Raw genomic sequence first — 23,199 nt, 5'->3', positions numbered from 1 at the left:
TCTTCCACGTGACACTTTGGTGTGTCTCTTGGCAGCCTTAGTTCCATTTTACAGATGAGGAAGTAGAAACGGGAAAGGTAGGCACCTCTTAGAAAGTTATCAGAGAAGTTGGTGACTGAGTTAGAAATAGGACTAGTTCAACTTTGGCTTTTGCTTCTTTGACAATCCCCTCCTTTTTGGAGCTTATTAACTCTTCTCCCCGTAAGAATCCTCTATCTGTAAGACGACATTGTGGGGATGCTGTGCCTTTTTGCCCTTCTTTTCATGTACTTACTTTTAGCCTTCTGAAGTATTTTTTTACATTTGTAGTCTTTAGACATTAAATGAATTTCTAGGTAATTCCTGGGAAAGGAGGAGGCCAAACCACTTAGGAGCTGGTAAAAAACCCGTCCGTTACAGTCTTGAAGCAGAGCCCTCACTTTCTGCTTCCAGCAGCTTCCCGTAAGTGGGCCCACGTCACACGCGCTGGCCCCAGTGATCAGAGCATTGTAGGAAGCATTGCCATATTTGATTGAATTTAGCCATTCGGGAATGACGTGTGTATGAAGTCGTCTCTTGCATTATTGTGGCCTTTATTATTGCTAATGCGTTCTGACATTACAGGTGTAGCCTTGGCCCTCCCACAAAGGGCAAGGCTGCTCTTACCAAGCTTAAGAGCAGAATTCATGAAGCTGTTTTATACAGCGAAACTGGTGTTCACATTTAGTTAATAAGCAGAGTAAGGGAAATGCTTTTATAGAAAAGATAGCCAAGTGACAGAGGCTATCCTAATTCCTCATCCAGCATTGTTTCAAAAACTGAATCTGTTATTGTTCTCCTACAGAGAACTGGGGCCACTGGATAGAATGCTCAGGAAAGTAGATTTCAGCTCCATTTAAAGAAGGATTCCTGAGGGGCACCAGGCTGAGACTCAGTCGGTAGAGTGTGTGACTCTCTTGATCCCAGGGGTTGTGAGTTTGAGCCCCACGTTGGATGTAGCGATTACTTCAAAAATAAATAAATAAATAAACAAACAAACAAACAAATAAATAAATAAATAAATAAAAATAAAATAAAATAAAATTTAAAAAAAGGACTCCTGAAAATGAATCGACAGTCTCTTGAGAGTGAGTTCTCATGTTTATCTTGTTTTATCGTAAGCATTCACTTGGAAGCCCACTGATCATTTGTCAGGGTTGTTGAAGAGGGAGGAGTCTTAGATCATATGTGGGACCAGATGGCCTACTAAGATCCCTTTTGACTTCTTTCCTTGTCTTGGATTGTAACAGCAAAAGCAGCATCTTTGCTTATTGTACTGGTTTTATAAGTGCCTGGTGCACTGTGCAGACCCGGTGGATGCTCAGTAACTATTCATTATTTAATCTTTGGCTTCCTCCTTCTTAATCTAACTTGAATAAAAACTGTTCTTGTTCAGTCCGAGAAAACCACCATCTCTGGCTCCCTCCTAGAGGAGTCATTTTGGATAGGCACAGTGCGATGGCCATTGATATCTGTAGGAAAACCAAACAAAACACTCTGTAACTTTGGGCTGGGAATTACATAAAATGAGTTATATACTTTCTTACTTTATTAGGCAGAGTATCTGGAATATAATTTAGTCCTCATGACTCAGTATTGTCATTGTGGACATAAATGTTTATATTGTGTTGTAAGTGTAGCTCTGTTTTCAAAAACTGAAATTTAGATATGTTGTATATTTGCCCTTACTTGGAATGGTTCCACCTTTGCAAACGACCCCAAACTAATAAACTTTTTGAGTTTTTTGTTTGCTTTTCATAGATGTTTCTCTCTTGACATTTGTTGCTAGGCTTTTTTCGCTATCTGGTCTTTGTTGGGTAAGTATCTCTCTGTTAGCTGGCTCGTTTCTCCTTTTTCTTTCTTTCTTTCTTTCTTTCTTTCTTTCTTTCTTTCTTTCTTTCTCTTTCTTTCTTTTTTTTTAATTTTTTTTTCATGTTCTAGATTATGGATTTTATTAAAAACAAAATTTACCCTCTACTTGGTACAGAATCACTAAGGAAAAGGTTCAAAACAAGGTTAATAAACCACTAGTTCCCAAAGTCCAGAATCGTTTCTCCTTTCTTATTTGCAGTTTTAATCTTCTGTAATTTGGATATCAGATAACTAAGCTTGTATGTAAAATAAATCGTTAAGTAAGTAGTGTGAGTAAAGCTTTGCTATGTGCAAAATATGTGGAATCTGTTGTTTGTTTTTTGTTTTTCGCAATGGTGATTTTTTTTCTCCCTTCTCTCCTTTCTCTTCTCTGTTGGTTTTCTCCTTTTCTACATTTTTTTTTGAATTTTTGTATACATATTTTTTATTTGGATGAGATTAGAGAGCTGAGCTCCAGAATGGTTGGGTCTTATCCTTGACCTTTCTTGACCTGAGCCGGTATCCCTGGTTGAGGTGTCAAAGGCTGCCTCTGGGAGTCAACTTAGAATTTTATAGAGTGGCATGGCTGGAGGGTCCAGAAAGTCATCTGTGTAAGCCCCCTTTTTACAGAAATGAAGGAATCTGTGGCACGGAGTGGGGACGTGAGAGGCCGGGTCTCAGGACATGTTAGTGTCAGGACTGTACTCCATGTGCAGATATCTTGAGACCCACCCTGCTTTCTTTCCTGCCATCCCACCAGGTTCCGTTCCCTACCAGTTTGGAGCAAAACATGGGTGAATGAAGAAATAGAGGGTTTGTGTAAGGTAAAGTCACGGAGAAAAATTCTCTGCTGGCAGGTTCAGAATGAAAGTACATAAACCAAAAAAGGCTTCTGTTTGTTGCAATGTTTGGCTGTGTTTGCACTCAAGGCTGATATCGATATTATAGGGGAAGCTTTAATCCTTTCATTCAAATTTACAAGAAATGCTGTTTCCTTTTAGTTAAAAAAAAAAAAAAAAAAGTCCAAGAGAGCATTTGATTTGAGAAACCAAAAGTCTAGAAAATGTATCCGGGAGTCCTCGTCAATTCGGGGCATAATGAAATATAAAAAATACTCAATAAAAGCTCCTTTATTACTTTAACTGTTTAAATGTGGAGTTTTTAGCCATCAGGTTAATGTTTTGGTATCATTTTTTTATTTGATTGTGAGCACTTTTCCAGGTAGCTCTGCCACTCGAGCGCTAATCGGATTCCCACAGATGAATGGTGCTAGCTACAGCCTGACATCACCGCAGTTTTGCTTCGACATTATTTTATTTGGTTTTCCTGTAAAAGTTAATAACTCTGTGTCCATGTGTTTAAACAGGCAGGAAGAGAGAGAAAGGACAATGAGCAGAGAATGATGAGTGAGGTCTCAAGAAGCTTCTACCAGATTGTGGAAATGCAGGGATTTTTGTGATTTCCCAAGTATTTCACCCTCTGAGTGGGGTGTGGAGAGTCAAGAAGGTTGCAGAGCAAGATGGCAATTCATAATCCTTCAGATAGCAAAAAGTGAACTTCTGTTTCCCAGACAGAGCTGGAAGGAATTAGAAATGAGTTACTATTGATTTAGAGGGGAAGGAGGAGGAGGAAGAGGAGGGTACTCAATGGAACTGATTTGCTTAATGGTGAAAATTGTTTAAATGTTGCATTAATTGTAAGTAAATTACATGCTCATTTTAGATGACCAAGATTGGTTAGAACGTCAGATGTAGGGTGTAAAGACCCTCCTTTATCAGAGGTGGGAGATCTATAAGGAGGGCCTCATGGCCAACGTGGCTCTGGTGTCTAGTAGGCCTCTCTTGAATCTTTTATTTTTAAAGGTGTGGGGATTTTTTGTTTTGTTTTGTTTTTTTGTTTTTTTTTGGGGGGGGGTTGTTTGTTTGTTGGTAGCTGTGGCGTGAACATAGGAATGTTCACCATGTTTAGTGAATGAGTACGGAATGGTTCAAAGCCATGATGATTACCAATTGGTTCTTCCTGTGTGCTGTGGATTTCCTCGCTGAGCTATAAGTTTCTAAATTGGAGTTTATCAGAGAAGGCAACTGGAGTGATTGTGTTTGATTCACTCTTCTGAATTTACATCGTGGTCCTGTGAGTACAAATCTGACAATGGGGATGCCAGTCAGGTCTACAGCCCTTGTTTCAGTGCTTCTGGAAGATGTAAGAGTGGTAACTCTTTCCCCATCTCTGTCTGAGGCATAGCTTGACTTGCTTTTCTGTTCCGTACTCTTGTTGGGGATAAGTTCCTCCTAAAGTCAGCTACAGAGGTGTGACCTAGGTCAGATACCACTTTCTTAGAAGATGGAACCTGGCCTTCAAGGTTCTAATATCATATGGATATTAGGTACCTCTGTCATCTGTCACCCTGCCTCCCAGCCAGAGTCGGTTCCACCGATACGGCCTATCTCTATAGACAGCCTATTCCTGTCCACTCTCTGGGGCTTGTGCGCTCGAGGAGGAGGATGCTTTTCCTCTGACAGAAGCTGATTTCATTTTACTTTTTGAATAGAAACTGTTCTAATCCCTATCATCTTACTGTAAATTTGAAGACTTTTGAGTCTGCCAGTATTATGAATCATACTTTTGGATCTCATACTTTTATTTTTTTCCCTTTGGCCATAAGAGAATCTAAACTAAGAGCAGAAACTAGGACTTGGTGGTCTTCTGTTAGTGCAGATCTTAACTATTTTACTTTCTTGTGCTCTCCCCTGGATGTGAAAGGTGATTTAAAGGCTATCCACGTGTGTCATTTTATATTTTATATTTTATTTATTTATTTGCATGCAAAATATTTTACTTTTTTTTTTTTTTAAGATTTATCTGTTTATTAGAGGGAGAGCATGAGCAGGAGAGACAGAGGGAGAGGGAGGGAGACTTAAGCAGACTCTGCACTCAGGGCTCGATCTCATGACCTTGAGATCACGACCTGAGCCAAAACCAAGAGTCAGATGCCTAACCGACTGCACCACCCAGGTGCTCCTGTATACAAAATATTTTCAATAATACACTATCCAGTTAAGCAATATTTAGCCTCAAGGCCAAGGCAATTGCACGTGAGCTAGAATGGCGTGCAGGCCGGCCTAGCTGAAAATTCTCCTTTTTTAAATTTTCTTTCTTTATTTTTTTGTTTTGGCAGAGTACAAATTAATTCAATAGGTTAAGGAGGGAGTACTACATGCAGAGAGGGAAGATCAAGTACAAAAGCAAAACAGTGTGGCAGAATGTCACAGTATGGAAAGAGGACCTGTCTCTCCTTTGTTTGTGGCACAGCACTATAGAGCTAGAGGTATCCTTGCTTCTGTTTATGAAAACAATTTGATACCTTCTTTTTAAGACTGTCCATCATCTGCTTATTTGTTCAATCCCAGTACACGTGTACAGTGGTATCAGGATTGTAGACTTGTACTCCCCTGGGAAACAACTTTATTAACTACAGGCCAGTGCTTATGTATGGCTCCCTTAGTCCTCAGACTACAGTCTCCACTTGTTTCCTAAGGTATGTAGGTGATTTTCCCATACGCCCTTCAATGAAGTTCTGTCCTATAGCTGAAACACAGATTCTTTTTTTAAAATGAATTTTTACCCCTTCCCTCATTTCTCCTACCCCTCAACCCATCTTGAGCAGTCACCAATGTATTCTCTGTATCTATGAGCTTGTTTTGGGGGAAGGGGGTTTAAGGGTTTTATCTATTTATTTATTTGCAGCATGGGAGTGGCGGGGAGGGGCTGAGGGAGAGAGGGAGAATCCTGAGCAGACTCCCTGCTAAGCGGGGAGCCCACTGGGGGGGGGGGGGGGCGGGCTCCATCTCACGACTCTTGGATCATGACCTGAGCTGAAACCAAGAGTGAGACACTTGACTGAGTGAGCCGTGCAGAGATCATATAGTATTTGTCTTTCTCTGACTTATTTCATTTAGCATAATACCCTCGAGGTTTATCTGTGTTGTCACAAATGGCAAGATTTCGTACTTTTTTTTTTAATGCCTGAATAGTATTTCTGTGTGTGTGTGTGTGTGTGTGAGAGAGAGAGAGAGAGAGAGAGAGAAAGAGAGAAGGAGGAAGGGAGGGAGAGAGAGAGAGAGAGAGAGAGAACACATAATAATTTCTTTATCCAAAAAAATAATAATAATAATTTCTTTATCCATTCATCCATTGGACACTGGTTGTTTCCTTATCTTGGCTGTTGTAAATAATGACATTTGTCATTTTAAATTCTTTTCTTGCTGTCTTTGCATTCAAACTGTTTCTAGGCTATGTCTGCTTCTTTTGTATTCAAATCTATTTCTTAACATTTAGTTTCTCTCTATTTTTTTGGTAGGATGTCTGGTAGGAGTGCCATTTAGTGACACCTCAAAGGTCTTAGTGTTGTATTGTGTGTGAGGTGACTGTAGACAGAATTTCTTGGTCCAGAGCTTATCTTCTGTGGAATCCAGGAGCCCATCTCATTGCCCTTGGAGCACAAGGTGCAAAACTATCGTGAAGGTACCCTGTCCTGCATCGCCTGGTGGTCATCCATTCGTGACATAACCTTCATCCCCTTCCTCATCATCCCACGTATTGATAGTGCAAGACCAGGGAGGAGGTTTGACCAACCTCTGTGTGGCCCCGACTTCAAAAGAAGTGGGACCTGAAGCGCTGTTTCATCTGCCGAGCATCTGAGAGGTACTGGTGTTTGAGAGCAGTAACCTTCAGAAAGTAAAACATTCAGCCTGTGGTGGAGAGAAAGGGATGGGGAAGTAGAAGCAGTGGTATCATTAGGAAGGTCCGGGGGACTGAATACTACATATTTGTAGTGTTGGAGTCACCAGCCACCGTCACCAAGTGAGCTCACAGTTCTCCTAGGGAGCATCTTGGACACTGAGTCATTACATTCTTTTGGAGTGATTCAACTCAACAGCTTGACACCTTCATTAATTTTACAACACGAAGCCTGGGTGCTCTCTGCTTCCTCTTTAGCAGTGCGGGGAAATTAGAGGAATATAGAAGATGCAAAACCGAGGGAAACTGGCAGAAGGAGCCGTCAAGGAGCTGCTGAAAGACACTGTGTTAAGGAATTGAACTCCTTGCCTTTTCTTGGTATCTCTTGGGACCGAGCACCCAACTCTTGCCACACGTCTCTGGCACATAAACCTTTTATTTCTGTTCCTGGCACGCCGGCTGGACCTCCGACTTGCAGCCAGCTCGTTTGCCTTCTCTGCTGAGGTCACTGCTACTGTGATCCGTGTATAATGGCATTTCCCTCCTCTTTTCAGTATGGAGGCTATTACAGTTTCTTCTCTAAGCAGGACTTCAAACAATTTGCTGCCAGTTGGATTTCAAAGCCAAGGAAAAGGCAAATGTCATCCTTTTTTCCTCCCTTCTTTGGGTAACTGCTTTGTTGGTTGCATCAAAAATTAGAGGGGCTGCTATCTAAATTCAGGTGGGGATGCATGGGGACAAGGCATTTAAATTTGCTTTTCTTTCTCCCTGAAGGAGAAAATCCTTTTCCATCTCAACCTTTCCTAAAAAGGAACTTTGATCTTCTCAACCGAGAAGCAAGGGTTTTCATTTCCTCCACGGCAAGTGTGTGTACTACGGCCCTGTCTGTGGCGCCGTGACAGTCGAGCTGTGCAGCAGCAGCTCCTCGGCTTTTAAGGCTCTGGCTGCCCCAACTGCACCAGCTCCCCGTGGGCTGCAGGGTGGCACCTAGAGTACTCGCCAGAGTCTCCCCCATCCCCCTAAAATCACTGTCACTGGATATTAAACAGTGTGTGTTGGCTTAAGATGCTTTTTATTTCCATACACATTTCTGGAAGAACTAGTTTAATCAAATAACAAAACAATGACATTCTGACAAGCAGTTCATGCAATATTTTTAACTTGGGCCAAGAAGAAAAATTTAAATGCAGAGGTATTTCACTTTGAAAGGTAGTTTTTGTGCACGCGACGTTGCCACTTTTCGTGAAGGCTTTTACTACATATATCAGTGTGTTTTAAGAGAGACTAGGGTCAATAATGCGTGCTTTGGAATTCCCTAAATACAGATTTACACAGTAGACCTTAAAAATATTATGTCCTATCATGTCAGCTCCTGTGCACTTCAGCCAGAGATACTTTATTTCTTTAATGTGAAAAACAGAAGGACAGAGGAAAGTAAAACAAAGGAAATTAGGGCCCACAAGCTTAATTAGTATAGGGTTGTAACCCAATCAACAATGGGAAGGACACAGTGACAAAAACCAGGAAATTCCAAGTTGGAAGAGAGGCTCTTTCCTTTAACCCCCGAGTGCCAAGCGCCCGCACACTCCTGGCCCAGGTGCAGAGGCTGGCGCACGTACCCCTTACGCTGTCGTTATCTTTGAACTTCCTGGCCTTTGTTGACTTTCCCCTCTCCTTTCCCCCCTTGATGTAAATGAAACATACGTGTGTGTGTGTGTTAACTGTAGATAAACGGGCTAAAAGTACCTCTTGATTTTGTAACCCTCAGAGAAGGAGAATGAGTAAAAAAAAAAAAAAAAAAATTCCTGTCACTGTCATCTGTTCATTTTTAATGAGCAATTTTAAAAAATTGAAAATAAAAGAGGAAAATGAATAGGTGTTGAACCAGCCCGTGATATGTAAATGCCAACTAGTAATTACCTAAAACCTCAATTTTCATTCTGTTTCATCTTGCAAAACATTTCATTTTCCCTGAGTGAAAACACTTCGCTGGGGCCCCCCGTGCGAGTCAGCGGGCGGCCGCCCAGGGCTGCGTGGCCGCGGGCTCCGGCTAGGGGGCACTTTGGCTCTGCGCTTGGGCTGCGCGGCCACCTCAAGGTTATTCCCCTCCCGCTGTTCAGGCGCCCTCCCCCACGCCTTGGCTGCTTTCGGGGAGCCTGGCTCCTCCTTGCCCTTGCGCGGGATCGCGGATCGGGTTCGGGCTGACCGAGCCTTCCTGTGCATATTAACTTTCCCCTCGGCCTCCCTGAGAGGCAGCCTCCTCTGGAGAGCAGCTTTCTGCCGCCCCCTTCCTCCCTTGGGGATTTCAAGCACAACAGTCCCGGTTTTTGTGTTTACTGCTGCTGCTTTTTCTTCTTTCTTTTAATTTTGGTGACCGGGGGACGGGGGGGGGGGGGGGGGGGGGGGCGGGGGGCGGGGGGGGGCGGTTAGGGGTGGGGGGCGGGTGGCTGCGACTCCCCTGGCTCAAAGCTCACCCACGTTTGCTCCCCTGCTGGCGCGAGAGCAAGGGTTCTGACGTTTCTTGTGCGGGCTCCTAGATTTCCTTTCACTCTGGCTCAGGATCTGACACCTTCTGGGTGCATCCCTGCAGTGTCCTGGTATGTGGCTCGTGGGTGCCCCCGCTTCCAGGGCCGTTACCCTTCTCAGCCCCTTCCCTAGCTAGAAGGAGAGCAAGGAGGCTTGAAAGAGAACGAAGAATCTGAGCTTGGCGGCCACAGATAAGAGAGGATTCTGGATGCAGAGAGCCAGAATTATGTTGTCCTAGGACCCTGGATCTGAGAGTGCTCTGCCTGGAATCTCAAGGAACACGGCCTCTTTAGTGAGATATATAGCTTCATAATTAGCCCGTTGCATTTTTTCACGAGTGCTAGCATCAGCGTTCTACGATGTGTTTCTCTGATTAACAGCTGCTTTGCAACTATTTCCTTGTGCCACCGATGACCATATTTGTCAAGGAACTCCTGACAGAGTACTGATTTCTTACTAAAATGTAGCATTTCTGTTTGAAGAGGGTACTCTCCTTCTCGGCACTGCCCGGCTTTTAAAGTCAGCCCTTGTTAAAACTCGAGTTGGCTTTGGTCTAACGCTTGTTAACAGGATTCTGGGTATCTATCTACTTTAGAGCAGGAGCGTAGGAACCTTTCACAGGCAATTTAATCTTCTGAGCAGCGCACGTGTGGCGGCGCGGCGGCGGAGTGGGGTTTCAGGCCTGCACATCGGTCATTTCTTTTGCCCTCTGGTTGTGATCTCTCTGGGTTAAAAAGGCCTTGGCTTCGGTTGTTAGTGTCATTAATTTTTGAATATTTTTAATATTTTAAAATGGCTAATGAATGCTCACATTTTAGGAGATAGATGTGTATGGAGCACACAGGAGTGCTAGAATTGGTGGCATTCCAAATAAGTGTCACCGGAGACAATGCATCCGGTTTACACGTCAGGTGCAAAGTGCTAAGGCTTCCTCACACCCCAGGTTCGTTATTAGGCAAGCTCTGTTCTCCCGTCTCCCTCGTGCAGGAGATAAAGTGCGCATCCTGAAGATGACAGTGTGTAGGTCCTTGTGGGCGAGTGGGAAACACACAGGAAGTACCTTTTCAGCAAAGGCTGTCAGAACCTCGGTTCTCCTCACCAGGGATTACTTACCCTACACAGTGTGTTTAACAGCACTGCTCACCGTGGAGAGCCCCCGGGGATACTGCGTTCCATTGCTTCACAGTTACAAATCCTGGGCTCTCAAACAAGGATCTCTCGCGGTTGGCCGATCATCTGGGGTCCCCTTCCCCTTGGCTGTGGCAGGCCCTCTGGAGCGCCCATTGCAGAGGCGGGCCGTCACTTTAGTGATAAACAGGGAAAATGATCACATTTTCCTGAGCCTGAGGAGTTCATGGTGCCAGCGTCGTTTTATTTGGCTTTGGGGCGGGCAGAAGGCAGGTCCACAGGAATAGGGGTGGCGAGAAACTTTGCTTCAGTTTTCTTCCGAGTTGGCCGTCCATATTTTTATGACACCGGTTCCTGGTAATTAGAGGTGCACTCGGTAAGAACTCTCAGCGCAAGAGGAGGGGAAAGGGAAACTGATTCTGCCGTTTCTCGTGGACTCCATGGCAAGTGGCTTCCAACAACGGCATCAGGTGCTTTGCGCCAGAATTTTCCCGGGCTTGCTGCACTCCCACAACGTGTGCAATAAAGTTCCTGTCTCCGTTTTACATCTTTGACATTGAGGCGGAAGATTTGGCCTGAATTTATGTAATTTAGTTGGGCACAAATATAACCCATGAATAGTCACATTCATTTCCTAATTAGAAAATCAAACGATAATACAGGACAGGCTGCAGGCACCCCATCATGTTGGCCAACAAAAGCAGGCTGTGTGTGTTGGACCTCTGCAGAGGAAGAGTCAGTTGAGTTGCTTCATGAAGTTAATGAAAAGTGTCCAACAATGGGCGAATGAAAGATGCCGACCGAGGGCGCTGGCAGTTAGTTAGTGCACTAAGATCTTTGTATTATGGAGAAAGATTTGGGGGAAACCTCTTACCATCTGTGGATGAATCCCCGGCATATAAAATTCCAGGTTGGACGGGCCTTTTCCCCCCTATTGTAGTACCGGGTCCTTGGGTGAGGGAAGGGGGGTGGGGAGGCGTAGAGAGTAGCCAAAGAAATAATTAGTGAAAGGGGGAGAGAGGTTTTCATATGTTCACACTTACACATAGCTGCTTATCTTGGTATCTTTCTTGTTCAGCACATTATGTTGGGGCTGTTAGTTTGGATGCTTTATATTTTTGCATCTGGTATAGCGATATCGATGCTGTTAAATATGTGATTTGCCTGTCGCCTGCATTTTCAGACAAAGATCAAGAGGAACATAAACAAGCCCCAAATATTCTTTATGTAGGTGTTTGGCAATATGATTTTATATGGCTTGAAATTAGTGAATGGAAACTTTAAAAGAAATTGTTCATATTTTTGCAAGTTTGAAGTGTGCCGGGACTTTGTCAAATTCCCGTTAAAATAAATACGTCAATTTCATCTCCCTTCCGAATTCATTTATCTTGCTTTTTTAAAAGGTGTTTTCTACTTTACCTGATGTTTAAATTGGATTCGCTCGTTTATGCTGTTCTTTGCTATATCCCCCACGTTTTTCTTAAATGAATTACTAATGACAGAGCACTCCATCATTCCCTCTCTACAGCCACTTTAAGGAAAGCATGGTGATCTAAACCTTTTAACCTATTAAAGATGATTTTTCCCAATTGAATCAGACCCACCACAGGTGTAATAACTAATCATTTAAACTACACCTGCTATTATGTATTTTTAAGCCATTATGCATGTTGGATAGATGATAATTCATGTTTATTGCATTGTCCGATGGATCCGTTTTGCCTACAGTAGGCTGATTAATGTATTTAAAGAAATAAGAGATGCAATTTTTTAAAAAAAATTGATGGAATGCGCCAAGCACTGCATTGAGTGCACCATTAAACCCATCAGAACTTTGCTCTCTGACCAGAAATGCATATACCAAGGACTATATTAAAAAAGCAAGGTGAAACCTGTGCGTTTTAGTGGTGGGATTCTGTTTTCTTTCTCTGTCATGGAAAATTTTGGAAGGATGAAGGAAAGGTCGATGCTTATATGGGTAAATGAGAGGAGCCATGCTGTTAATATCTGCTGCTTACGGCCTGCTCATCCACATTCCCTCTGACACCTGGAGCACACACCACAGCGTACAGGCATCGCCGTGTGATACTGGTGCCGTAATTGTCTTGTGCGTGGAAGGTGTAGTTTTTTCTCCAGGTAAAGAACAGGCATTCCCCAAGCTGTTGGAACCAGGCCAGTGGGCATCGACTGTGTGGGGCCTGTGGCTGTGTAGCTGTCCACTCCTTCCTGGACATGGGCCTCTCTTCCCCACGTCTCTCCCCTCCCTCCTTCCCCATGTCCCCCTCCCACTTCTCCTCTCCCCTCTTCTTCTGCCTCCCCTTCTGCTCCACTTGTCCCATGGCTACCTTCTCCCTTGCTGTTCCCTCCTCCTCCCCAATCGCTCTTCTGTTTTCCTCTTCCTTCCCTCCCTTCTCCCATCTTTTCATTAAAATGCATCTGCATCCATTTTGTAGATGTCTCTCAGATTTTTCTTAAGTTTGGTGCGACCTGAGGAGATGTGGTTGAGTTGCCAAGGGGGCACAGTGTGGAGTTTTCAGGTCTAGAATCTGGAGCATCAGCTTCTCTCTAGTCCAGAGCTGGTTGGTTACCACTGCAGCTCCTGATGGGGGTTAAGGGGTTTGCAGTGCTGGACGGATTACGACCAGTCTCTGGGAACACGGGTGCATCTTAGCATTTTATCGCTGCCAGGTCCGAATCTGAAGGTGTGGGACCCCTGAATTCATCCTCTAGGGACAACATCTCAGGCTAGCCTCCAATAGAGGGATTACGGGGGAAGATACAAAAGGGAATTGACCTGGCTTTTAGTGTTTCTTTCCCATTTATCCTCATATCTTTTGTTGCCAGAGAAGTCTGTCCGGTCTCAAGACTAACTTCATATAAAATAAGAGGAGAATATTGTAAGTCGTATTTCGTTGGTAGTCACGGTAGCTTATGCTTGCGTCTCTGGATAGCTGCTCGCCTTAGTTTGAAGGATCTTAGAAGAGTCCCTTATATTTAGTCCCTTAGAAATGTTTCTTTCAACAGCTAAGGAGCGAACTCCAGGGTCTGTTGACTTTACCTGTAACATGAGATGATAATATTCTTTTGGTCTTGGTGAGATGAATAATGCCAGTCACTTAGAACAGCCGCCTTTCCTATCTGGGGCAGGTTGGCATGTCCCACCCATTGCGCTAGCGCCAGGGATGGAGAGCACGCAAGCCACGTGCAAACACATGCTTCACGTGTGCTGAGTGATGCGAAGGTTAATACCTTCAACTGATTTCCTTCTACCCCCTCCCTGGCTTATTTGTAGATATGAATATTTCAGTAAATAATGTCATCATCAGAGGTACGGGGATCGTCTGTCCGTCTGTCAGCTTTTAACCATGAAACCCCAAACTTTGTCCTTTGAAGTCTCTTCAGAATTGAGCTCCATTGCATAAGAGGGACCAGTGTGAATGGCTGTGTGCATTGTCTCTTATATAATCCTTCCCAGCCGGTCTGTGCTCAGCACTTTGCCAGGCTCTGTGGAGGCAGCATGGTCTCTTCTCCTCAGATGCTTGCAGTGTAGTTGGGGAGGCAGCCTGAACATTAGAAGACAGTGTAATTATGTCTTCAATTATATGGTACACACTACGAGCATTAAAGAATTTAAGAGAATAGGGAGATCAGAGATGGCTTGCTTATTTAGGGAAGGCTTCGAGGAGTTAGCACAGGCTATGAAAGGGTTGTGCTGGCGTGTGTGTGTGTGTGTACACGATTATGCGTGTGTGTGTGTGTGTGCGTGTGTGTGTACGCACGCGGTATTTAGACAGGTAGAGGCGGGAAAGGCAGGCCTTGAAGAACAAGAGCATACCTCGAGCACAAGTATAGGGACATAGGTTCGCATCACCAGGAGAGGGCTACCTGCCGAGGAGTATGAAGATTCAGCTTAAACAAGGAGAAGAGGAAAAGATTATTGCAGGTCTTAAAAGCTAGGCCGAGAGGATTAGATTTGATAGAAACAGGTATAGGAAGCCAGTTAACTGACATAGCCTTTTATTTAGGTAGATTTTTAAATGTGAGAAATAACTGCTTATAAATTCGACCACAGTGGTGTGGTTATTTTTATGGACCTGGTATAAACTGGTAGGATTTTTAATCTTTAAATTGAGACTATTGAAATTTACTTTTCTTCTTTTGTCTCCCTGACCAGATTGCCACAGCGGTGAAGTTTCTACAGAATTCTCGTGTCCGCCAGAGCCCACTTGCGACCAGGAGAGCATTCCTTAAGAAGAAAGGTACAGATTCCTCACAGCCATGCATTGTGGCCTACAGAAAGGGACAGGACACAGGGCAGATGGAAGCCACAGTGTTGCTGTAGCTGCCCCACTAGTGTGGGGGTGAGGGGCACCCCCTCAGAGGAGCCCGGGCTTCTTTCCTTACAGTGGAGCAGAGAGATGATACCGTCTGGATTTAAGGCCAACACCTTAGCCCAGGACAGCCTGGCACAGGGAACGAGAAGAGGCCCATTGGAGGATGCCTGATTCTGGTCCATTCTTCTGATAGTGTGAGCCTGGCTCACAGTGGCTGTAGGTTAGGAGGTCAGCTGCCTCAGTAAAGAATCAGGAAGAAAGAAATGGAAGGAGGAGGGGAAATGAGGGGACTAAACGAGGTCAGGTTAAGGTCAAGCTTTGGGTCAGCCTGGTTCACGGACCGAAGTGGTAAATTACTGGTTTTATGGTATTTCTGTAAGCGAGGATTAAATGGATCTTGACAAATTCAATATTGTCCAAAGCAGAAAGAATCCCTTCTGGCTGTTACAATTTAGGATATTTTTCTTTTTTTGTAAAATACAAAAACAGACCCCAAAACAAACAAAAAAGGGATCTGACTTTTCACTCTTTGAGCATGTAATTTTCTTGAAAGCTGGAAAGTTGTATAGAGGCCCTTCTACACCATGGTAGGGGAGTGAGTTTCTCCCCCCTCCCTCCCCAAAACCCTTTTTCTTCAGGAGCTGGAATGTCAGCTTTAGAATTCTACGTTGTGAGCTTTAAGTCATCTGTGGCTGGAAGAGAAGACCGAGCGGTTTGGTGGTGTTTCCTCAGTGTGCTCCATGGCGTCCCACCACAGAGATGCTTGCCGGACCGTGTCCCAGGCCCACACCCCTGGGGTTTGGGCAGGACAAGCCTGAAGCTCTCCCTTCCCAGGCATCTGTTCAAAAGCAGCCTCAGGGCCGGCCCCTGCAGCGGAGCTGTGAGGGGTGTTGTGCATTTGCTGGCGGCATCGTGCTCGCCCCCCATCAGTAGGAGGTTATTACAATTTGGAATGCGTTGGCTGGCCTCTCCACTCCGCAACCATCATGCCATAAAAGAGTTTTTCCTTGAAATATGTGTACCTATGGGGAGTAATTAATCATAAAAGCTTGGGGATTTCAGCTCTCTCATCAAAGCATTGAAGCCGGCGAAAGCTGAGCCTAAAAGCTGTGCTGATTACCCGGGGTAACCTGAGACAAAATCTATGGTTGCCGAGAGATCCTCTGCCCCAGTATATTGTGCAGTATTATAACTGCCTGATCTTCTCTTCCACTGACAATGACCAGTTATTCCTCATTTTCTCTCAAACGCAGCTGGGTTAGAATTTCATTTGCAGAAGGTATTTAGAGCAATTTAGAGACAAATGTCTCTGGTGTTTGCTCGGCACTTCCCCACCGCAGGCTTTGCTGAGCAGTTTTAGTATCAGGAGCTCCATCTAATCTGTTTAATTTTAATAAATCCCTGACTGGGAGAGGGAGAGAAAAAAAGAGAGAGAAACTCTGGACCAAATAATACTTCTTTTGAGTTAGTTGGCTAATAATTACTGCGGAGAGGAAACTGTTTTGTGCAATTACTATTTGTTGTTCCTTTAAAAACAGTGCGAAACAAAACCAATCGATGAGTTAATCCAGCGAAGAGTGCTTGCCCTATGCCATGCCCCGTTCTGGGCTCCGGGGACCCTGCAGAGAAGAGGGCAGACAGCGTCCCTGCCCTCCCCGGGCTTACATTCTAATGGGGAAAGCTAGACAGTTAACCAGCAGGAAAACGAGAGCCATGGTATTTCGAGTGGCAGGTGCCACGGAGAAAAGTAATGCGGGGCGCACGGGGTTGAGGAGCCCCAGTGCTGGGGTGGGAATGGGTTGCACGCCTAGCCAGGGCCGCTCGAGGAGGCCTCTCTGAGAGGGTGGCGCGAGCACATGCCTGAGGGAGATGAGTTTGTCCGTGTGGAGTGGGCACAGTTCCTCCTCGACCCCTAATGTGGGTGAGTCTTTAGAATTTCAGGCAGCAGGAACCCCGAGGGGCCTCCTACCCTTCTTCCTCTGAAGAGAGCTACAGGAGTCTACCCTGAGCCTCAGTCCAGAATCTCTGGACGTAATCACCCATCTCCATTATCCTGTGAAATGCTGCTTCAGTCAGTAATTATCTGTTTCCGAGTTGAATCCCAGTAGGGTAAGTTCTGGCAGGACCTTTTCTGGGCAGAGGATTCCAAGGTTTGATTGGCATCTGGGCAAGAAGAGCCTCTTCGTGAATTTACACTTCACTTTTTGAATTTCCGGCTGTTCCTTGGGTCAGGTGTGCATGGTCCACGGAGTTTGGCACCAGCTCTGATGGGGTGAGGGAGGAGGGACTTTTGCAAAGGAATGAGCCTCTCCCCTGTTCCTAACTGTTTTTGGGAAGGAAAGAGAGTTGGCTGGCTGGTCTGTGGGGGCAGGGAAAGGGTCCTGAGGGGAGGGACCAAGGTTCTGGCATGCTCCCCACGCCTCCCCGCAGGACTGTCCCCACAGGACTGGCTGCAGGGGTGGGTATGGAGCGCCGGCTTTGGGCGAGCTCGCAGCTACTGTAGTCTTGGCTTTTCCTAGCAAATGTCACTTCAGGGAATTGCAGTGCAGCACTGCCTTGAATTATAATCTTGACTTTCTTTTTTTTAATAAACATCTCTTTCCTGAAAAGGCAAATCCAATTTTGTTTTTCTTTTAATATTATTTAATATTTAATATAGAAATTGAGGTCCCTGTAGTGCATGTCAGTTCAGTGGAAAATGAGGGTTACTTTAGGCACATCAGCTGAGTTTGTTTTAATGTGAAACCACAGCCCGGAGCAGGGCTGCAGCCTGCCTCTGTTACTGACAGGTTAAATGTTGTGCTCTCTCATTCGGGGGGCTGGGGAGACTGGGGGCGGGCTAGTGGGCAGTGAATGGGAGAGACAGGCAAGAGCATTGGTTTGTGAAGATCTTCTGTGTCGGTGGGGGCTTTTTTGTTTGTTTTTTGTTTTTTTGAGTTCTCTTTTGGATGCTTCAAAGTCTGAATATGGAGTCATTAATGAGAAACATGAAGTTATTGGAATCATTTATCATTTTCCTTGAAGTTTGTACTGCCATTTTGTGTAATTTACAACATTTCTTTGTTTTATCGAGAATTTTTTGGATGAAAGAGAAAACCAGCTGTTCACCTTCGGAGTATTAGAATAAATGTTTTTGTTTTCCTTCCAACCACTTGATTCTGCAGATGGCACATCAACCGTGTAGTCAGCTGCGCATGAGCATCACTGGACTGTGCGTGGGGTTTAAGCCCTCCTGGAACCGGACTGCGTACAGAGGCAGTTCTCACCAGGCAGGCATCATGTCTGGCCTTTAAGTGGGCTGCAGTCCAGGATGTTAGAGTAGCTTAAAAACAGCAGTAGAATCGGTCCAGAAAGTTAGAGGCTTGGACAGCGTTGTCAATAGGCTTATGTTGATTTGACACCCTATCCAACCACAAAATGTAGGAGGCAGGCTGCTTCCAAACATGTTGGCAGGCTGAGTGTAAGGTGGGTAAAAGTGATGCCTGTTTGGGGGGGGGGGGGGGGAGCGGGGGCGAGGGGAGTAGGTGAGGCGGAGGGGAAGATAGCGTTGTCTGTTAGCTTACTCTAATGTATCTATTGCAAAGCAGGTTTCTAGAAAAACGATGAGCATCATATGCTTCTCTGTATAGTCCTGCATAATGGGGTCTGGGTGGTGTTGGCCGAGACTTTTGCTTATTGTGCCTTTCTCAAGTGTGTAAGTTAAGGGCTATGTTCTTGCTCATCTAATACATAGTCCAGGGGGAAAAGGAAAACCAAACAAACGGGACACATCACCATCCTTTCTCATTCTAAAAGGTGAAACGAGATCTTATCTTTCTTCTGTTCCTGGAAGCGGAATCCCCGGTAGCAAAGCTGCCTCCTTGCTGGAAATGAACTTGAGGAAGAAACCTGATGGTCTCAACCTTGGTAGTGGGGTAGAGGTGAAGGGCTGCTCTCACTGGAGTATTTCAAGGGGGAGTAAATTCTTAACGCAGATTTCAATTTAACTCTCTTTTATTACTTTTCTTTTTTATCATTTACGTCCATTTCATGAGGTAGTTTGCATGTCCTTGAATGGAATCTCGTTACCATGAAAGCTTTTTTAGCATTGATTTCATAACAGTCTTAATTTAATAGCTCCGTCATTACTGAGAAGCTCTGGGAGTGGGGCCCTGGCTTTCCAGGTCACTGACCTTTTAATTACAAACCTTGTTCTGATGGCCAGGTTATCGACTGGACAGCTCCCAGCTTGTGCCCCCAGGATGAGAATGAAAATAACTGTGTTTCCTCCCCCATCTCCAGGAAAAAAAATTGTAACCTCATGTGTTTCTAAAATTAATTTTCTCCTTCAGCTTTACTTTATAATTAATTCTTTAATGTGTCTTAGTGAAGCCAGAAGTCTTTATAACGCTGTTTTTTTCTAGAGCTTGGGTCCAGCAGAGAGCTTGGAGGGGGCAGGGAAGGGAGATCCCATGCTTGGCTGTGGCCCATTTCCTCACCCTCAAAAACTCCTGTGGCTGAGCTGGAAGGAAGGGTATTGGCTCTGTGAGGGGCTGTCTGGCCCTTCTGATTCTTTGTTAATGAGATGTGGATTGTGGCACCAGAGTTTTAGATTCATTCCTGCATTTGCTGGAGTAATTGTGCCTTCTCTGACATGGATGTTTTATTTCTTTTAAAAAAATATATTTTATTTTATTTCTTTATATTTTTTTAAGTCATCTCTACCCCCAAAGTGGGGCTCAAATCCACAGCCCCCAGGTCAAGAGTCGCATGCTCCACAGTCTGATCCCGCCAGGAGCCCCAAAGGTGGACGTTTTAAAAAGGTGCTCCCCTTTTGGGCAAAGATAAGGGTTGGATGATTTTTTTTTTTTTTTTTATTGTCTTACCTGTCAGTCTTAGATGACTGGGAGAAACCAAATACCCTACCTGAGGAGTTGTGCTCATCATGAGCTTGAACTGCATTTGGTGATCTAGGTTCTTTCTCACTGATGATGAATAGGGAAAGAAAAAGGAGAGGATGGTGGCTGGTAAGTAGGGTGTCCACTGGTCCCCGTTTGCCCAACACTGTCCTGGCTTTAACACTGGAATTCCTGTGTCCTGGGATTCCTGTACCCCTTAGGCCTGCACAAACAGGTCACACCCTGGCAGGGCAAGCCTTACCCCTGAGTGCGAACTATCGAGACAGACAAGTGTGGGTTTTTTTGGAAGCTGGAGGAAGAAGTTCACCGGTAATCGGTCCCCAGGTCAAATCCCGCCTGCAGCCAAGTGGCATTTCCTCAAACACTGCCTGCTGTCACTCCCGTAGGCCCTGCCCTGGTGTGGTGTGATCCCGCACAGGGAGCCTCTGGGGCCCCAGGTACAGAGAGTCTCTGGGGCTGGGGCCATGCCCTGCAGGTGAGTAAGGAGCAGGCAGGGCTGTGTATGGCAGCCTCGGGCTTGTTCCTGAGGATGATTGAGCACCTCCATCCATCTGTTGTGAACGGACCATCTTCCTTCCCCGCCAGTCTTGCATCTGCATATCCGTCACCTGCTGTTCTGGACCAGCCTATTCATCACACTGACTGGTGTTCCCCCCATCAATTTTCCTGCTCCCCTTGTTATCCAAACTTGTTTTGAACTCCAGAGATTTTTTTTCAGCATCCAGGATGAGAGCTGCAGCCGCTAGACCGACTGAAGGCCATGGAAATGGGGGCACCATGGCTTCCCTGTCCAGAGGGGGAGCTGGTACACTTGCTACCCCCAAAAGACTGGGTCATTAGGTGCCTACACTTCACCCTGCCCTGGGGGGACCGTGGCCCAGAGGAGCTTGGGGGGAAGAAAACAAAGCTCTTTTGGATTTACCCAGTTGCTTTCAGGTTTTCCCTAAAAATGAAGAATGATTTTTCTTAGCCTTGTGTGTCTGCGACAGTGCTGCAAAGAAACCCAAAGTGACATTGTCATGTATGGTAGTAGTATTTTTGAAGCCTGCCTTCCTTCCTTCCTTCCTTCCTTCCTTCCTTCCTTCCTTCCTTCCTTCCTTCCATTTTTTGGAAAGGTAAGCTATGTATGTGGCTTCAAAAATTCAAACTGTAAAGAAGCATATACAGTGAAAACTAGTCTTCCTTCTGTCTCTTGTTCCCGTCCCCCCACTCATTCTCTTTTACAGAGGATGCTTGTTTATTCAGTTTATGTATCATTCCCAAGATCATCTGTCCATATAAAGGAATGTTAATATTTATTAGTCCTCCCAGAGAAACACAAACAATTTTAAATGCAGTAGTAGCATATTTTACACTTCACCTTTACACCTGACATTACATTTGGGCATTCATTCCACATCAGCACCTACAGATTGGATTCATTCTTCTCAGTGGCTGCGTAGTACTCCAGGATGAGCATGTATCAGAATTTTTTTTAAACCAGTTCCAAATTAGTGGACATTTAGACTGGTTCCTACCTTCTGCCATTTCCGATGATGACCCGGTAAATAGTCTTCTATAGATATCGTTGGCCCTGGGTCTGGCACTAGGTTAATGTAAAAGTGTTTTGGGATCCCTGGGTGGCGCAGTGGTTTGGCGCTTGCCTTTGGCCCAGGGCGCAATCCTGGAGACCCAGGATCGAATCCCACGTCGGGCTCCTGGTACATGGAGCCTGCTTCTCCCTCTGCCTATGTCTCTGCCTCTCTCTCTGTGTGTGACTATCATAAATTAAAAAAAAAAAAAAATTTAAAAAGTGTTTTGCATATGTGAGTAGGCAAGGGTATATTTTTCTTGCTTAAAATTTTGTGAGACTATGAATATAAAGAACATAAAACTGTTTTCTTTTATAAACATGACTATAGGTAGAAAGAAATTAGAGAAAAAAGGCTGCGTAACAAATTGTTAATGCTTAGCACAGATTTGGATTCTGAGGGGACTTTCGGGTCACTGGTTACAAGAAAAATGCTTTCTTTCTAAAAGAATCCTTTTTTAGCCCGTTTTTGAAGGGATATAGGCTCATTAAGTTTAATTTTTGAAAATTCAAATAAACGGAAAGCTTCAGAAACTTAGTTACAATTCGTTCCAAATGAAACAAAGAAATGGTTTCATTTTCTATTGTCATTATTGGACGTTTCATGGGTCCTTGGCCATCGGTCAGGTGGTCGGCCTTTATTCAGTACCTGCTGTTTGTGGAATATTATCACATTAGGCCGTTGCTGAGAGAAAAATGAAGCACCTGTCTTCCACGGCGCAAAAGGCTCATTAAAAGGGGGCAGGGATGGGGGCGGAGTGCTCCGGAACTGTGTCTACACTGAAGGGTGGCAGGGTGGCAGTTAGAAGTTGGTCCTGTCCGACCAGCAGAGACTGGAGTATCAAGCTCACTGGGCTGTGAGTCCCTCGAGGGCAGAGACTGGGTCTCGTTCTTCCCAGCTTCCTCCACGCCCAGCAGAGCCAGCCCCCAGCCCGGGTGAGAGGCTAATGGGAGGGGCTGAGCAAAACAGAACTAGAAGGCACTTTACCAGTACAAGTTGCAGGAGGAGCTCAGCTTTTCTTAAGTCTACACTGCACATACCTGTTCATCTCTGGTGCACCTGTAAGGTGGTTTCAGGGCTGCTGGCCTGAACGCCGTTGCCAAACTAGAGTACAGTGTTTGCATGCAGTCCTTTCTGTCTTTAGCTTTACAGTATCTAGTGAAAATGCGCTTTTCCAGCGACTTAGGTTGACAGAGCTTTCTTAACCGCCCTAACGCAGACATGGAGTGAGCGGCAGGGGGTGTAAATGGTCAGAGGAGAGTGGGGAAGAAAGCGTTGGTGAGAGAGGCTCATGTGGAGGCTCAAGGTGCTGTTAGCTGGATTGGCCTGTGGGCTCCGTAGGAGAAAGAATTAAGGTTGGTGAGATGGGCAGCGAGGGAGGAGGCAGCCTTCGGACTCTGTATTACAAATCACGCTTGACAACATTACTTGAACCAGTTGAAACTGTGACAGTGCTATCGAGGAAGTTAACTCTGGGCTCTATATTTAAACCGAATAGGCCTGGCAGTGGTAGAACCAGCCACAAAGAAGGCACTGCCAAGTCCGTTGTCAAGTGTGGAGGATCTGGACTGGGGAGGTGGCAGCAAAGATGGAAATAAAAATGCCAGCTTAGGGGCGCCTGGGTGTCTGCCTTCAGCTCAGGTCATGCTCTCAGGGTCCTGGGATCAAGCGCCACAGTGGGCCCCCTGCTCAGCGGGGAGCCTGCTTCTCCTCCTCCTAGCTCGTGTGCTGTTGCCATCTCTTACCTCTTTCTCAAATAGATAAAAATCTTAAAAACAAAACAAAACTTTGTGATTTACAAAAGACAGATTAATTTCTTCTTCACCATGGTCTTTTAGTAGGCAAGTTAATAAATATATATTTTTAAAGATTTTATTTATTCATGAGAGACAGAGAGAGAGAGAGAGAGAGGCAGAGACACAAGCAGAGGGAGAAGCAGGCTCCATGCAGGGAGCCCGACGTGGGACTCGATCCCAGGACCCCAGAATTACATCCCGGGCCGAAGGCAGTGGTAAACCGCTGAGCCACCCAGGGATCCCAAGTTAATAAATATTTGTTGAATGAATGAATACATGATTTAACAAATCTCCATTTTACAGATGAGGACACAGAGGCTCAGAAAGATTAAGTAGT

General features: G+C 45.1%; 1 protein-coding gene across 2 annotated transcripts in view; it reads left to right on the top strand.

The window, feature by feature from the left end:
- The window catches only part of PEX14 (peroxisomal biogenesis factor 14), a 138,532-nt gene that overhangs the window by 40,002 nt on the left and 75,331 nt on the right, over window positions 1-23,199 (top strand). For both annotated transcript variants that reach the window (XM_025451115.3, XM_025451116.3), the window contains one exon: window positions 14,438-14,522. In XM_025451115.3, the coding sequence (XP_025306900.1) occupies window positions 14,438-14,522 (85 nt within the window). The remainder of the gene's footprint in view (window positions 1-14,437; window positions 14,523-23,199) is intronic.

This window comes from Canis lupus, chromosome 2 (assembly GCF_003254725.2).
Source record: "Canis lupus dingo isolate Sandy chromosome 2, ASM325472v2, whole genome shotgun sequence".
Classification (NCBI taxonomy): domain Eukaryota; kingdom Metazoa; phylum Chordata; class Mammalia; order Carnivora; family Canidae; genus Canis; species Canis lupus.
Note: the sequence above shows the minus strand (reverse complement) of the source record. Positions and strands in the feature narration are given on the sequence as shown.